Source organism: Stegodyphus dumicola, chromosome 3 (assembly GCF_044657685.1).
Source record: "Stegodyphus dumicola isolate Sdum_Otavi_A_Nest chromosome 3, ASM4465768v1".
NCBI lineage: Eukaryota > Metazoa > Arthropoda > Arachnida > Araneae > Eresidae > Stegodyphus > Stegodyphus dumicola.
In genome coordinates, this window is record NC_140770.1 from 22,113,167 (window position 1) to 22,131,894 (window position 18,728).

The window sequence follows — 18,728 nt, forward strand, 5'->3', positions numbered from 1 at the left end:
TTTTTGCCATATTCAAATAACCTGACTTAAGCAGTGTAGCCACCCTGTTCTCCCTGATGTAAAGCGAGGCCAAACTACAAGTTTTCAATAATTTTGCTGCTTGGTCTCTGGTTTGCTGGATGGATTGCAGAGAAAGAAGTTGACAAGTACTGATCTTACATGTACCTTTTTTTTCATAAATTTAGATTTTTAAATAGATTTAATTTGTAATATGCTATATTATTTTAAGTTTTATTTTTTGACCCAAAACCTTGTTCAGGTTGTTTATTCCTATAAATAAAGGGTGTTTCACATTAAATGTTACCAAAATATATCCATGAATGTTGCAATTTATTTTGATAAATCAAATTTACAGTGAAACTATACTTATCCAAGTTTCTATAGATGTTCTATATTTGCCCCCTCCGGTGACATGGCAAATACCTATCTGGTATGCCAATCCACCATTCAGAAAGTCCTGGGGAAATGGAGGCACTTGTCTTCAACATTTCTTAGGAAAAAATCACAAGAGGTTAGATCAGGGGATTTCAGTGGCCTGCAAAGCAATGCCATATTGTTTGACCTAGTGCGGCTCATTCACCAATGGAGTAAACTATCGTTCAGATAACTGTTTTACATTTTTATGCCAATATGGTGCGACATCATCATGGTGCAAAATGAAGCCTAGAACCACTTCCTCCAACTGAGGGAATAACTGCTTTGATAGCATATCTTCGTAAATGCACTCACTAATTGATTTTTCCATGAAGAAAAAAGAACCAAAAAACAATTGTTAGAACTGGTGTAGAAAACATTCATCTTTGGATAATCAAGCTCATGTTCCATTACGTGTGGATTTTTCATGCCCCAAAATCATAAATTATGGTGATTAACTTTGCCAGCAATGTGAAAAAATGGCTTCATCCATAAACATAAGTCTGGCTGTGAAACCATCTACCTCCAGCTTATCTTGCAGATTCTCACAGAAAGTTTTATGCAATGGTTTATCAGAAGGTTTTAATGCATGCACCATCTGAAAAGTGTATGTCTGGAATTGCAGACATTTCCGTAATACACGGCACGCTATTAGATGAGGCACATCGAGTTCAGAACTTGCACAATGTGCTGATTTTCTGGGACCTTATTAGAACATTTTGTGATTTTTTCTAAACACTTTGTGTTTGGCTGCTGTTTATTCGGGTTAGTTTTTTGTACACAAGCAGTTCATGGCCTGAAGCTGCTTCAGCCACTTCTTTGATGCTGTGATGATGTGGTGTTTCTTTTTCTGGATTTTAGACCAGATTTTTCATGAAAATATCTTCGAACGATAGTAAGTTATAAAGTTTTAGCATATTCCAAAGCACAGTACTCTTTTCTCTTGCATGGATGATGCCATTTTTGATTAACAGTGCCTCTAGCAGCGATTTTGCAACCAGAAATTTTTTTGCTGTTACCAGATAAAATTTGTATAATTGTAGTTTTGTTTTGGCTTAATAAATCAATTATGGAATTTGTAATTTGCTATTTTTATGAAACACCTTACACAAATTTAATTTAATAACTGTAAATATTATAAGGGTAATTATGTAAACAAATTTATTTCCATTTAGGTCAAATTACTGCTGCTGGTAAAGTTCCTCCTGCTAAAGTTTTGGTCATTGGAGGAGGAGTTGCTGGTTTATCAGCTATTGGGACTGCCAAAAATATGGGGGCAATTGTCAGAGCATTTGATACCAGAGCTGCTGTGAAAGAGCAAGTTGAATCATTTGGAGCTGAATTCTTAGAATTAAATGTTAAGGTAACCTTTTTTCACCATCTTTCTTAATATGAATACTGAAGGACTAGTTTGACCTTAACCTTTTTCTGCTTCTGGCATAGAAAGAATAAAGGGTTTTCTTGAATGCTAGGAGTCCTGAACCTCTTCGTGTGCCCATTAAAATCTTCTTTTTGTTAAAATTTTGTATTCTTGCACATATTGCTTATGAACATATAAATAGAAATCCCGAGTTATACAGTTAAAATAAAAATTAAAACAAACTCAGGATTTACTAATTATGATTCATTATACAGTCAAAAGTCGTTAATCCGGACTCGTCGGGAGAGCGATTTCGGATTATCGATTTTTCCGCATTTTAGATCATCAGTTTAAATCTGGTAAGATGGCATGCAGAAATTATAAAATTAAAAATATGAAACCGTAATTTATGAAATAAAGAACAATTATGATCTAAAGGATATCAAAATTTACAAAAGAAAAAAGCTTAATATTTATTTGTTTACTTTATTAAACATTTCTTTCAATGTAAGTTGTTTAAGTTGCTTCGTTTTTTATGTGATAATACATTCTCTTTAATTCTATAAACACACATAATTTCTTGTTCAGTTACAAAGTTCCACTGTTCAAGTCCTATAATTGCTGTGTCGAGAATACCGATTAATTTGTCAATCGAAATTTTTTCATTTTCAATAACCTCTGTTACTTTCTTCGCTATCGGAAGCGAATTATAATGACGAGGAATTTGATTTAAATCATATCAAAGACGGAGTACATCGAGATGAAATACTACATTTAGTAAGGAATTATAAGCCAAATAAAATAAAAACATCTGCCCTGAAGATAAGGATAGTGCTGACAGATCAACTTCCAATTCATTGCGCGCCAACGTTAAAGTTTAGATAAACAAAGGATATGCCTTTATCCATTTTTTGCAGCAATTCCACTTTTTGTTTAATGCACTGCGAAACATACTTTCGCTTTGTAGATCCTTTACATATTAGTAAATATATATCAGAAATTCTATTTGACATGAAATGGCTACTTTTTGTTTTGATGCAGATAATCAGAAAGTAATAATATTTTTATGCTGTGAATCATGAAATTTACAGATATATAGTTACTGAAAGTTTTTACCAAAAATAAAACAGTCTGCTGCTGGACCTAGCAATTGCAAAAATAAGCAAATTTTATTTTTTTTTTAATGCTATTTCTTAAATTTGCTGTCAAAAGACTTGAATAAGTTGCTAGAAATGGTTTGAGTAAAATATTCTTGAATGTTGCCATAAATTTTGCAAAAATGCAAAATTTTTGAAACTGTTAAAGCATGATAAATATTTATTCAATTCCAGGCAGCAAATAATTCATATTATTCATTCTTAGAATAACAACTGTTTAAAATAATTTGTATTTCTTAGAATGACAACTGTTTAAAATATGGGCAAATAAAAACATTAATTGAAATATTTTCCAAAATATATATGTAATAATAATAGTATTTATATTTGTGAAGGAATCTGGAGAAGGTGTTGGTGGTTATGCAAAAGAGATGTCGAAGGAATTTTATGAAGCCGAGATGGCATTGTTTGCAAAACAATGTAAAGAAATTGACATTTTGATAACTACAGCACTCATTCCTGGAAAACCTGCTCCTCGTCTTATTTCAAGGGTAAAATATGTTATGCTAATCTACGTTTAGAGTAGAAATAAAACATTTTAATTTAAATTTAATTTCATGTGATTAAAATTTCATAACCGTTTATTTTCTAATAGTTAGATTCTGCTGTTAAAATGACTTGCATTTAATATTTTTTCCTCTTGTGCAATTAACACATTCACTGCCAATTCTTATTTGAGGGATTGTCATCAGTGATCATCAAATTTTGTTTATGTTATCTATGAACTCCTTTTACAATATTTTTTTAAAAATAAATTTTAGTATATTCTATGGGCCTATTAATGAAATATTATAAAATAATGTGGCTGCAGTACTTGGTCAGTGCTATTGATAACAATTGATAATTTTCTTTTTGAATTATTATTTTCCAAGGAAATGTATTAAATTTTAAAATTGTTTCTGATTGCTATAAAAGAATTCACCTTTAAATAGATCATTATTTACATCAAGTTCAACCTTAGTGAGCAATGGAGTAGCCTCATTGGTTTTACTCATATTTTGAATGAAGTTATAAATAATTTGTATAAATTAGCCATTTTTTGTGAAATTTTTAATATACATATATCTAAAATATATAATATAATACAATTCCAAACCGCAATTGAAAAATATTGGGAAACTTATTTGGATGCCATGCCAAATGCAAAAAACTTAAAACTTTTCATCAGTGCTTCGAACTTACTAAAGCATATTAAAAAAAAAAAAAAAAAAAAAAAAAAAAACTGGCTCCAAATAAAACCACTACACATGCGCATGATGTCCTCATGTGCATGTAATTCTGATAGAACTCTGATAGAAGCTTTTGGCAGTGTCAATGTTCAACGATCTTTGTGCAAAAATTATATTTAGTGAGCAAATTAAAAGATCTGCTGATGTTTAAAGCAAGCTACCAGAACATGCATTACTGACTTCCATGTTTGATCAGTGTTAGACTTATTTTAGTGTTAGGGATTATGTGTAGAGATTACTTTTTTTGGCCTTCCTTTATCTTTTAAGTCTTTTATTTAATAATACAGAGGCTGTTTGCACATGTTTTAGACGATTTTGTTTTGCTATAAAAAGAATATTGCCTGTTTGAAAGTTACTTTTTAAACTGCAGTTACATTTTTAAAAGTATGAAGTATCATCTGCAACTTGACAGTTTTGTTTTCATGCAAAATGTCACTTTTAAAGAAGCAATGGATGGAAGGTTGCATTTGTGCTTTTTCCGAAGAAAATTATTCGAATCTAGTGATTAAAAAACACAGTGAAAGTCATGGTTTTTCAATATCCAAAGCTGTGACAAGTAATATTGTCAACAAGAAAGGGAAAAAACGTGAAAGTTGCACTTTGAGTAGAAAAAATTTTCCAAATACATGCCCAAGGGAAAAAATGGAATGTTTTGAATGCTGCAAAGGTAAACTCTTTAATGCTAAAAAAAAGGGGGGGGGGAAAGCCAAGTAAAAGGCCAGTTGCAAAATCATTAAAATGTTCGGAATTAACTGCAAAAAAAGGCAATTAATATTAATTTGAATCTTAAAAGAGGCAAAAATGATAATGTGCATAGTCATTTCTCCACCACATATTGACGAATGCAGAGTGCATAGTAGAATTCTTTATGAAACATTTATCCAGACAAAAATGGGAAAATTTTATCACAATAGGTTATTCAGGTGTATTTAATGACTACACTAAAAAGAGATCCATTTATTATCATCAAAGAGGAGGAAAAAAATCAGAAAACATGGTTCAAAGAACCTAATGAGAGTTTTTCAAAGGGATTTGCGATTGCTGCAGGTTTTTCAAAAAACGGTAAATTAAAAAGTAAAGAGAGTGCAGAAAACTGGTAAGGGCATCTCCTCATATTATCAGGAACATATATTTTGTACACCATTTTCATATATGAAATACCTTCTCTTTACCCACAATCTTACTAATTAGTAGAACTCTATCAATCGAAAATAAGCAACTATATGTCAAAATCCACTGTTAATTTTTTGGAAGGAAATGGAACATGAAACGATTATCAAGGCCATAACCTACACACATATCCCTACTAAATTGTCCTGATGTATCATCCATGAATTTTTGCTTTTTACTTCCTTGTATGAAGTAAAAAGGAAGTATTGTAATCGTGAAAAGTTTCAGGTATCATATTTCAACGCAAACATCCATTTTCACCACTATCGAATGCAATTTAACGATGTTTTTGCTTGACATCTGTATGTAAGGACAGAATAAAGGACTCTTCTCCCTCCCCCCCCAGAAAAAATGTAAAACTAATTTAAAATTAATTCTGAAGAGAATTTTTCATGGCGTCTGTGCATACGTACGTATGTATCTCTCATAACTAAAAAATGAGTAGCCTCAGAACGTTGAAATTTTGTTATAGGACTGCTATAACATGTAGATGTGCACCTCATATTTTGGTTGTAGTCAGCCACACCAAAAGTATATAAATATATTGTATATATATCCACTCTGTTACTCAGCTCAGTGATCTCAGTTTCTTTATTCTTATATGTTTGTAAATTGTGCATTTTTTGCTCTAAAAATGATCGAATTATGTTGTTCTTATCTTCCGGTTAAGGTTTTTATGCCTTTAGTAAATCTGTATGTAATATTTTTAGAATTATCAACAATTTAAAAGTTGTTTAAGTGCCACTAAGCCTAATAATTTTTGTCATGATGTCCATTGCACGTTTACATTTGAAACATCAGAATAATAGATTTGTTGCCAATCTAGAGAAAGTAAGCTTTGCAATAACAAAGATAATGCCTTCTTTTATTATATCAAATTAAATCATGCTTGATCCATTCTGGAATTTATTTGAGGAAATAAGTGTTTGAGATTTACTTTATAATTTTCAATGCAGACATTTTGAGTTTTTATGTATTTTTGCCTTGTTGCGAAGTGAGAACTGAATTAATTGAATGAGAAATACTGAATCGTCTGTGAAGCACTGTCTTTCTTTTTTTTTCATATTTTCTAAGATTTAACGAATTTTTGAGTAACAAACTCAATGATTTAAAAGCGAGCAATGGCAACACTCTACAGGGAAAAAAAGATCTTTTTATCTACAACCCGCAGAACTGTGTATCAGAAATTCTAAAGATATGCTCATTTTAAAATTATTTTGCGACATTGCTATTGAACTGAATTTTATGGTTTAAGTGCAAAGAACACGATATTTAATAAATACAGATAAAACATAAAATGTTAAAAAAGACCCTTTGTACATAATTTAAAATCTGAAAACTTTCAGATTTTTTTTTTTTTTTTGTTCTTTGCTTAATTTCTTTTATACATTGTTTTAGATTTATTACGGTATTTGAATAGAACATGTGACAATGATTAGATAATTCTTAAGATGATATAAATTTTGTGCATTCTGAGTTACAAAATAAATATAATATAATGTAATGTTTTTAAGTGAATCTAGGGCCAGAGTGTCGCCATGGTAAACAAATACAGTGAATTTTAAAGAGTGCATTTATTCTATTGTGGTTTATGCACTATCGACAAAGTAGATTTAATTCAATCCCATAAGTTTAAATGAAATGCAAGAAAAATTGCATATAATTTAATATTCCATACAAGGAAGTCGTGGTGCACACTGATTTTTTAAACTTTTAAGTTTTAGTTGTTATAAAAAAGCCGATTGTCCAAACATCAACCTATAACCCTCCTTGGATTTCGGAAAACCGTTCAGGACAAATGGGACAAAATATATCTTGTGGTATTACCAAAGGCTTTATTGTCTTGAAAATCATGGTGTAGGAAGATAATGAAGGGTTATCAAATAGAACATTTAAAACACAAAAAGTTTCAGTAAGTATTTCTGTAAATACAGTGAAAATCATCTAAAAAATGTACAAACAGCCTCTGTAGTTTCATAGCTTCTGATAATGGATAAGACTTTGCCTCTTCTATTTTATATCAATAATATGTAATTTTGTACTTTAGCAATATGATTATATTTATCAACCAGAAAGTTAGTACGTTTTTCAAAATCTTAATATATGTTATCTAACACTCTAATATGCTTTTTCTTTAGGCAATGGTTGAATCTATGAAACCAGGATCTGTAATTGTAGATTTAGCTGCAGAAGCTGGAGGAAATGTAGAAACTACTCGTCCTGGAGAGTTGTATATTCATAATGGTGTAATTCACATCGGGTATACTGATTTACCCAGTAGACTTCCTACCCAGTCTTCAACTTTGTATGCTAATAACATATCAAAATTCCTTTTATCAATAGGTTGGTAACTAAATCTGTTATGTGAAAATTTAGAGAAGAAAACTAAAGCATATTTGAAATAAAAGTTACCTATTATTATTCGCTGTTTCTATTTAATGTTATATGTATTCTTTTTCTTCTGAATGTTCATTTTTTACTGAGTAATTCTGTGCATGGATTATATATTAGATACATATTGTAATTATTTTTATAATGTATTAAGGTTCAGTGGCAATCTTGAGTAAAATTCTGGGCAGTTTTATGTTTTGATTTCACAACTTGACGATCAGTTTTAGTTGTTATAAAATTAAGATAAAATTGGTGAATCCAAGTTTGGACATTGTCTTAATATAACTTTCATTCCAGTTTCACTAAACTTATTTTACTTGACTTTTAAAATTCAAATAGTTTGTTTTTAAATTTCAGTTTTCTCAGTTGTATTTTCTTTATTATAGTAGTTTCATATGTTATATTTTGTAGGTAGCAAAGATCATTTCAATATTGATTTGTCCGATGAAGTTGTTCGTGGGTCTATTGTATTACATGAAGGAAAGCTTCTTTGGCCTCCTCCTGTTCCCAAAGAAACAGCTGCTCCTGTTTCTGAAAAACCTGCTCCTGTTGCTAAAATTCAACCTCCAGAGCCTAATTATTTCAATCTGACATTTAAGGATTCGCTTATGTACACCACTGGTAACCACAGTTTATAAATTAAAATTATTTACTTACAGCAATATGTATTTCAACCATATGCTAAAAGGTATTTCGAAGTAATGTGGTATTATAAACATATTTTTTATTTTAGGTTTATCCACTTTATTGGGCTTTGGAATGGTATCACCAAATCCAGCTTTCACTACTATGATGACCATATTTGGACTATCAGGAATTGTAGGTTGGTACATTAAAAATTCTGATTTTTTGATTCTTTTGTTATTAGTTTTTAAAATATAGTTTTTGAATTATGTTTGAAATAATTCTAAGAATTAATATTTGGTGTCTTTTGAAATATTCTACATTTTTCTTATCATTACTATTTCATAATACATTTTCAGAATTCTGTTTATTATGTTGAAGCATTTTATGCAATTTTTTTTTGAAATTCATCAGCATTCAGTACCCAATGGCAAACATTTTCATTCTATAAAAAAAAGTAGGAGTAGATTAAAAAAAAAGGCAATCTGCATTCCATGAGCTAACTATTTATTCTAATTCTTGCACTCATTGCTAGTTCTAATTCAAAGTATTTTTACTAAACTGATATTGAAATCCAAACACTGTAATATATGTAATGTGTCAGATACTCTGATTTAAATTCTTGAATAGTGTTCCTCACCAGAGCCAGATTTAGACTTGGTAAGGCCCTAAGCTATTTGAGATATGGGGCCCTTTATATGTCTGTTATACTATATTTAAATTTTTTAGGCGGCCCTAAGCTATAGCTTATGTAGCTTATATGTGAATCCTGCACTGTTCTTCACATTTCCAACAGTTAAAATATTTTTGGAAATTTAAATTGCCTATATGCAGAAAAGTTGCCTTTTGTTAAACATAGTTGACATGCAAAATTACTGTTAGCCTATTGCTTTTTTTTTTTTTTTTTTGTAAGTTTTAGGCTGTGAAATATGGTTTTCCTTGTGATTATTCCCCAAGTTTTTCATCTCCTTGCAATAAAATTACTTTTCTATCTGTAATCATTTGCAAAATTTCTAGCTCTATTTCTTGTACACTCTTGTTTGCATTTAAATAAAATCGAAAGGCAGTGAGAAAATATTGTAGTAACATAAGATTGCACTTCTTTCTTTCTTTCTTCTTCTTCTTTTTTTTTTTTTTTTACAAATTTTATTGAAACTGTAATTTTTATAAAATAATTTGCTATTTTTTAAAACTAAAAAAAAAAAAAAAAAAAAAAAAAATTCGGGACAGAAATGCCATAGTTTTTAAAATTGATATTCTTTTTGGGCTGAGTTTCGTTAGTAAAGATTTAGTTTTATAGTTTGATAACAGTAAATATTTTTATTAAAGAAGAAAAGTTAAGTATTTGTATGATTTCTTATGTATTTATAATTTATTTATGGTAAATTCTTCTTTGAGATGCTATATGTAGTCTGAAGTTTTCACATTGGAAATTGATCTTTTTTTTAGTTCGAAAGAGCTATTAATCTTTAAATGTGATTTTGCGTTGTTTCTGTTTAATGCATTGTTTCACTTTGAATCTGTTGCCACTTGGAAAAGCATAAGATATTATTTTTTCATATTTAATCTGCCTATTTCAAATTCTGTTGTTCAAATTCCTGTTTCTGGCAGTTTAATTATTCAATTAAGAAACTTAACTATTTAAAAGCAGTAGATTCAGTTCTTAAGAATATTTTTTTTTAACTTTTTAATCTGATTGTTTTAAATAAAAATTGCATTTAATTCATTATATATCTAATTAAAGCTTTAAATATTTTTATAGAATTACATAACATATTTTTCATTTTTTAAATATATAGAAGATATATGATGCTCCTTTATTATTCTATCTATATGCATATTCATCTAATATCTTATCAAATGTTTGCCAATAATCTCTGCTGATATGCATATTAAACTTAAAAGAGCCCTTTTTGGTGATCATTAAAATTTGAATCCTATCAGATTTTTTTTTTTTAAATTTTAATGACATTCTTAGAAAATTTTTGAGTTTGCCTCCATATATGGTGGAAAAAAAATTATGATGAAAATTCGAAGGGGAAACAAATTTTTAATCACAGACATAATTTTCATCTTAATCTATTTAAGTAAAATCATTAACAGGTATGATATCTTAACGAACAGGGAATTCGAATTTCATTATAAGAAAATCTTAAATAAATGATGTGTTATTCCATAGGCTATCATACAGTGTGGGGTGTAACACCAGCACTTCATTCCCCCTTGATGTCTGTGACTAATGCTGTGTCTGGCATTACTGCTGTTGGTGGACTTCTGTTAATGGGTGGTGGAGTTCTCCCTCACACTATTCCTCAAGCACTAGGAGCTGCTGCAACATTTATGTCAACTATCAACATATGTGGTGGTTTTCTAGTTACTAAGAGAATGCTGGATATGTTTAAAAGACCGACTGATCCCCCTGAGTATAATTACTTATATGGAATACCAGGTAACTAAAACTGTACCAGTTTGTTTTTAAATTGTTAAAATTATTTTAACAATAATATTTGTGGTAAATTATGTAACAATTTTGTACAAAAATAATTAAAATTTATTCTGCAAAGTGTGCAGCTTTCAGACTTTGTTATCTTTAAATCAATTAGATTATAGCTTTGATTATTTTAAATGAAATAAATTGAGAAATAGAAAATATATCCTTTGTTTAATTCTGTATTTAAATTAAAATTATTTTAATGTATAACATTCTTTTTACTTTTCTAAATTAATAAAGTTGATAATTATGGTAATTTTGATGTGGAAATCATAAAATCAAAGCTAAAAATCATGGTAAATTTTTATGTTTACATTTATGAAAGAACATATTTGGATCATATTTAATGATAGTTTGATCTTTTATATAAAAATGCACCTTTTGCACATAATTATTCAAAACAACTCTGTTTGAAAAAATAAAAGAATTGTGTATAATTTGGTGCTGTCAATTACTGGCAACTATTTTATTATCAGTTAATCTCAAAAGAAAATTTAAAAATGCTAGTCTCCAAAATATTTTGATACTAAAGAACGAGGTGATTCTTCATTGTATATAAAGTCTTAAAATGTGAAGAAAGTTCCTGTAAGTATTTTTTTTTTTAAAATTAGCTTCAGTTTTATTGTTAAGTAGTAATAATTTATACATCTATTATACGAAAACAAAATGTGTAGTTTTTTAAGTAAGGACGGTATGAGCTAAAATTATTGAAAGAAAGGGTGACATGCTGATCAGCACAAACTTATATACTCTCTACTAATATAATTTTTTAAAAAATATTTTCATTGAATTTTAAAATTTAGCATTTCTGATTATTCTTAATTGAAAATAATTATTAATGCTTTGATTTCTTAATTCGTAGCTTATGTCTGAATAAATTTATTTTTTAAATTGTAGGTATTTACATATATCTCATTGACCATTTTTAACAAACAAAAACTGTTACCAAATGTCAGTAATGCTTAAGAATGGCCATAATTTTTTTCCGGAGTCTGTGTAACCCTGATTAATTCTTAATCAACCAATTTACTTTTTTCTTTTAAAGAAGAATGTAAGGTAACTTCTGTTCTGTATTTTTCTCTTTGCATCTTAAAAAGAGAATAATCATGCCTTCTACGGAGTAGCAAGTGGTAGAGAATTTTCAAAGTCATAGAAACTTGGTACTCCCCCACCAAAAAAAAAAAAAAAAAAATTTAATGTACATCCTTAGTTTGAATGCTTCACGGTTATACTTTATATTTGTAACTTGTATGTGTTGTTTGTCTAAAGCAGAGGTTCCCAACCTTTTCTTGTACTATGCCCCACCTAAACGTTTCTAAAATTCTTATGCCCCTTTAATTAAAAACTAAAAAAATAATATGTATTGGAATAAACATAGATTAAAAATGAATATTTAAATATTGTATGACCCATTTACCTCACCCTAAAAAAACATACCTTCTCATTTGACAAATTTTTCTGGGAAATGATGCTTCTAAAACTGAAATTAATAGAAATTACCTGTTGAATTATCATATCATTTTATATTTATTGTCCCCTTAACAATTGAATTCCCCCCTCCTCGGGAAACTGGTCTAAAGAGTGATCTGTTATTTCAAACTTGTGTCAGATTGATTGTTGCAAGTTTCATGGGATCTCTTCAACTTTCAGAATGAACAGGAAAGTGCGCAAGTACCAAAGTGTAATTAAATCAGTCAGAAACAAAAATTCAATGCAAAATTTTTGCACTGGAAATCAAAATTTTGTAGCTTATCTAATAAATTACACTAAATATTATAATATTACTATACTGTTTTATCCTTTTGTACAGGCTTTTTATAACAAAAATAATAAAATGCACATTCTCATTCTCAGCTTTATATGAAGTTTTTCTTTGTGGAATTTGAAATATTTGTATACTAATCATAAAATGATCTTTATCAGGTACTGCATTTGTTGGAGGCTATGCTGCATTGGCTGCAGCAGGTTATCCTGAAATCCATCAAATGGCTTATTTGGGTTCATCTTTATGCTGCGTTGGAGCTCTTGCTGGCTTAGCTTCTCAAAAGACATCACGTTTAGGAAATGCTTTGGGTATGGTAGGAGTATCAAGTGGACTGGCATCTACATTGGGTGTTATGAATATTCCTCCAGAGTTTGCTTTACAGATAGCAGGATGCATGGCATCAGGTTAATAGTTTGAACAAATTTTGGTGATACATTTATAAAATTTGCTATTTTTTATGCAATGTTGTGTTTGGGTAAAATATTAAATTGCTAGTAAGAGATAATTTTAGTAACTATACAGCTTTCTCAAAATTTATTCATTTTTACAGTCATATTTGTATAAAGTATACAAAATATTTTCATTTGTCTGTTGTTTCACAATTTCTTTTCTGTTCCCCTCTTTTTTTAAAAATTTTTTTGTCAGCTGCATCTGCATTGTTTTATGCCTGTGTCAAAGTCTGGTTTATTCTCAAAATATTTCAAGGTTTTTTAATGCTGTATTGAAATATGGAATTAGTTGTAGAGTGACTTAATTTAAGAAGTGTGATACTATATTTATGTCCTCAAAAGACTATTAACATATTTTTTTAATGAACGTATCTCTCTTTTCTCCAGAATACAGATGCGTTTTTGTAAATTTCATGCATTTAATATGAAAAATGTATATTCTCATTATTTCACTCATGAAGCATATTGCAGATGTTATAAGATGTTAATAACTGCATATTTAGCTCAAGTTAAAAAAAACATGCTCTTCATTTCTGATTTTAAATTTAAAGTATGAACATGTTTTGAAGTTTAAGATTAAAATGTTGTTTTATATTTTTATGCTGAAGTATCTAAATTCGCTTTTCGATGTGAAGCTCTTGCAAACCATTTTAGTGGCTTAAAGAATAAATACTCATTTCTTAAATATAGATTTTCTTTATTTTTTAAATTTTATGTGGAGCAGGGAAGGGCAGCTTAAAGATATTTCCTCTTTGTGTTATTTTTTCTTTATTAATTTCTAACAATTGCTGAGAAGGTTATTTTTGCTTTGATTATTGTAAAGATTTATATAAGCTTTAGGAAATTATGTTGTAATGTCAGTTTTTTTCTTTTAGGTGGAGCTATTGGTTTGTATATTGCAAAGAAAATTGAAATCACAGATCTGCCGCAGTTGGTTGCAGCTTTCCATAGTCTTGTTGGTATGGCAGCTGTACTTACCTGTATTGCAACATACATTGTTGACTTTCCAACTTTTGCAACTGATCCTGCTGCAAATGCAATAAAAACAGCATTATTTTTGGGCACGTTTATTGGAGGAATCACCTTCAGTGGCTCCCTTGTTGCATATGGAAAACTTCAAGGTAAATTTTTAATTCTATTTTCTGCAAATCTACTTAATACATATATGTGTGTATGAGATAAATATATGTAAAAAAAAAAAAATTCTGCTTTTAATTGGCAGTAGTGCCTTGTATTCTTCATTTTAATTTGGGTATTTTTGCTTTGTGTCATAAAAATATTATCTATTTATAATACAGTCAAAAGTCGTTAATTCGGACTCGTCGAGACTTCGGCAATTCCGGATTATCGATTTTTCCGGATTATAGATCATCAGTTTAAATCTGGTAGGATGGCATGCAGAAATTCTAAAATTGAAAATATGAAACCGTAATTTATGAAATAAAGAACAATTATGATCTAAAGGGTATCAAAATTTACAAAAAAAAAAAAAAAAAAGCTTAATATTTATTTGTTTACTTTATTAAACATTTCTTTCAACATAAGTTGTTTAAGTTGCTTCGTTTTATGTGATAATACTTTCCCTTTAATTCTATAAACAGACATAATTTCTTCTTCAGTTACAAAGTTCCGCTGCTGAAGTCCTATAATTGCTGTGTTGAGAATACCTACCAATTTGTCAATCAAAATTTTTTCGTTTTCAACAACCTCTGTGTCACTTTTTTCGCTATCGGAAGCGAATTCTAATGACGAGGAATTTGATTTAAATCATATCAAAGATGGAGTACATCGAGTTGAAATACTACATTTAGCAAGGAATTATAAGCCAAATAAAATAAAAACATCTGCCCTGAACATAAGGATAGTGCTGACAGATCAACTTCCAATTTATTGTGCGGCGTTCCCCCCCTTCCCCCACAGAGCAGCCGGGGGAAATTGATAAACAAATTTCGGAATGGTTAGATAAACAAAGGATTATGCCTTTATCCATTTTTTGCAGCAATTCCCTTTTTGTTTAATGGACTTCGATACATACTTTCGCTTTGTAGATCCTTTACATATTAGTAAATATATATCGTAAATTCTATTTGACGTAATCGAAAGTTCAAGCTTACTTTTATAAAATTGCTCTAACAGTGCAAAAAATAATAAGTTGGATCCAATTCGAAGATTAAGGAACAACGCAATCTGCAACATTAACTGAAATAAATAATTAGATAATTTTAGCTTAGCTTATACCGTCCGTTATACATTAAATAATGTTAATAACTGCATATTTAGCTCAAGTTAAAAAAAACATGCTCTTCATTTCTGATTTTAAATTTAAAGTATGAACATGTTTTGAAGTTTAAGATTAAAATGTTGTTTTATATTTTTATGCTGAAGTATCTAAATTCGCATGCTTAAACGTATTATGCGCATGGGCACATGCATATTCGCAGCCATAAAGGTCTTATGCGCATGCGTCAAAGCGACGCATGCCCAGAAAGTTTGTAGCTTTGAGGTCCGGATTATGGGTGTCCGAATTAACGACTTTTGACTGTATATCAATTTAAACTGCATCATTTCAAAATTCATCAGTATCATGCAGTCTTATCTAATGCTGTGATACAGATACCTTTTATCCAGTCACTGAATAAAATTTCACTTGAAACCAAACCTTTTGACACTCTCACTCACTACTTCTGAATGCAGTGGCACTTTACCTCACTTGCCTGCAGCTAACCTCTAGTGACTTATTCCTCTCTATCATTCATAGTTATGTGTTTAGAGTTATTAAACTTCCAAAAATGGGGGATGCATATTACACCCATGTTGATGTGTGAATTAGAATATGTGCCTCAGGAATTAATTATGGCTGTGTGTGTCTGCAAGCTTCATCCTTCTTCGACACAATTTGCATTCTTTATGCCAGCATCATCTAAAACTTTTGGCCGTATTTGTATCTTCTCTCTCTCTGCATTCTAAATTATTACATACATACTTATATGTATGTGCAGTACTTAATATTACATACATACTTATATGTATGTGTAGATAACTTTTCTTTGAAACACACTTAGGCGCAATGAAAGGCATACAAGCAGGATCATAGGATCCTGTTGGCTATTTTAATTTGTAATATAAATTCTTCAGATATCTTGAGTTTAGAAAACAGCTGAATAGACGCACAAGGTGACCTAATAGAGGAGAAAACCTAGCAGACATTGCTATAGATAACAAGACAACACTTAATTCTTGTGATACATATTTTCAGTCACACATCATTATTATGGCTGCGACAAGCATCCCACAATTTTATCTAACTAATCAGTATCTTGAGACAGTAGATTGAAGCAAAGAAATAAGCAGTAATGCACAGCGAGAAGAGTAAGAAATTTTGCCATAATTGCTGTGTAATTACTGCAAGAAATTTCTTTTCTGGACGTTTCCCATTTAAAGCAATCATTTATTTTATTTTCCCATAGTTAGTGACAAAAATGCTGCATTTAAATCATGTTTTTGCTGTCTCATGTCTTTCAAGTCGTTCTTGACAAGGATCCTTTGCAGAATGGATGATTGCAAACGTACGAGTTGTAATCATAACTTGTTTCTGCATGTCTGGACTATTGGTATGAGCTTGGGCATGTCATTTTTATTTGAAATAAAAAAAAAAGGAAGTTTCGAATTGATTATATTATTTAACTTATCTTTCTTTGATACAAGGAGCATATATTTTTTCGAACCTAAAGCTTATTAGTGACTCATCATCATTCATCTTGTAGATTCATTAGGTTAATTGGAAGCAGAAAAGATGAAAAATATGTACCCGCCTTCACCGGGAATCGAACCACGGACATCTGGAATACCGGCCCAGCGTGCTACCATTACAACACGAAGGCATGCTAGGGAAGTGGAAGAAATACCTTATATACTACCCTTTTTAAAGGGCGACTAGGGTTTTAGGAGACCTAGTCGCCAAATCCTGGGTGGGGAGAATCATCATCCACAATCCTTTTAGTTCGGGCGCCACTTGTAGAGTCATTAGGTTAATTGGAAGCAGAAAAGATTAAAAATGTGCAACCGCCTTCGCCAGGAATCGAACCATGGAACTCTGGAATACTGGCCCAGCGTGCTACCGTTACACCACGAAGGCACGCTAGGGAAGTGGGAGAACTACCTTATAATCTTACTACTAACTTGTATTGAATTTAAAAATGTCTGAAGTTAAGAGAGGAGCTGCACTCATTTGGAATAAATGGATTTTCTATGCTTAGTGATATAAACAATATGTGTAAGTTGAATTAATTAGAAGGAAAATATTAAATTGAAATAGTATTTTTATTGTAATAAATAAAGGGGACTTTGATATAATCTTTGGTAGGATTTGGTGCTTAAGTAGATGACCATAATTTTATTGAGATTTATTATGTGAGCTTCAGAGCATTTTACAGAGATTTGTAAATATTTTAAAGGGATTTAAATAAATGATTGCAAAGTATGAAACTTAAGAGCAAATTTTCCGTGTTAAAATAAAATTTCAGTATTATTATAATTTTGTAAAATGCTATAAAAAATTTATTCAATGAAGTTCTCGAAACTTCACTACAAATATAATCAATTTCCTTAAAAAGTTGGTAAATAGATTATGATATTCATATAACCTCTTGAAATCAATTTAGGATTGCTAAATTCTGCCCCATTGTTGTTGCCTGGACGTCATGCTTTGAACTCTGGACTTCTAGCAGGAAATGTAGCTGCTATGGCATATTATCTCATGTCCGGCAGCAGTGCAGCTGGTTTAAGTTGTCTTGGAGCTACTAGTGCATTATCTATGATAATGGGAGTTACATTAACTGCAGCTATTGGAGGTAAATTTATTTGTTTTTTAAGAAAAGAATTATATTTATTAAAATGAGTATATAACATTAATGTGTTCGTTCAGATATGTGTTTTATATTTAACCAATACTTCTTCATTTGTTAACAGCAAGGAAAGCAATCATAGTGAATTTAAAATTTTATATTTGATTAGCCATTTTTTTTTTTTTATCTGGTATATGCAATATGAGGAAAAACATTCAAAGTTGTCCTTGAACAGCAACTGATGCATGCCCAAATTGAAGGCTAGCCTCACAAGTGACTTGTGAGGCTAACCTTCAATTAATAATAATAATGATTAAAAAAGTTTTTTTTTTTTTTTTTTTTTTTTTTTTTTTTTTTTTAAGTATAGAAATGAAACAAAGTTTAGTAGAGATAGAAATAACTTATATGTGCATGTGTATGTATGCATATATAGAGAACATTATAAAAATTTTTAAAACCATAATTATTCAAAGTATTTTTGCACAATATGCTGCTGAAAATTGATTAGTTAGACAAAAAAGTAAGAAATTTAGAACCTATTTTATACTAAGACCCCCCAAAAAATGAAATTCGGTACAAATGACTTTCAAAATATGTTGTAAATATACAAAATAAAAATTAAAGAAATGTGAAATTAAATTTGAAAAATTATAAAAAACTGAATATATATACAAAAAAAAAAAAAATTATTTTTTTTTGAACCAGCTCTGCATTATAGCTGCAGTATTGAAGTAAATTAAACTTAATACATTTGAGATTTGATTTTTCAGTTTGAAATGAATTTTAATGACTTAAATGAAAATTTAATTGAACCTTGTTTTTTTACCTCAAATA

The 18,728-nt window shown here is 29.8% G+C and overlaps 1 protein-coding gene across 1 annotated transcript in view; it reads left to right on the forward strand.

Moving 5' to 3' along the window:
* LOC118192421 (NAD(P) transhydrogenase, mitochondrial-like) overlaps positions 1-18,728 on the forward strand; it is a 48,979-nt gene that overhangs the window by 13,999 nt on the left and 16,252 nt on the right. The window contains exons 4-12 of the mRNA XM_035363386.2: positions 1,590-1,777; positions 3,267-3,422; positions 7,469-7,673; positions 8,133-8,342; positions 8,455-8,544; positions 10,525-10,794; positions 12,760-13,005; positions 13,926-14,171; positions 17,712-17,900. Coding sequence (XP_035219277.1) covers positions 1,590-1,777; positions 3,267-3,422; positions 7,469-7,673; positions 8,133-8,342; positions 8,455-8,544; positions 10,525-10,794; positions 12,760-13,005; positions 13,926-14,171; positions 17,712-17,900 — 1,800 coding nt within the window. The remainder of the gene's footprint in view (positions 1-1,589; positions 1,778-3,266; positions 3,423-7,468; positions 7,674-8,132; positions 8,343-8,454; positions 8,545-10,524; positions 10,795-12,759; positions 13,006-13,925; positions 14,172-17,711; positions 17,901-18,728) is intronic.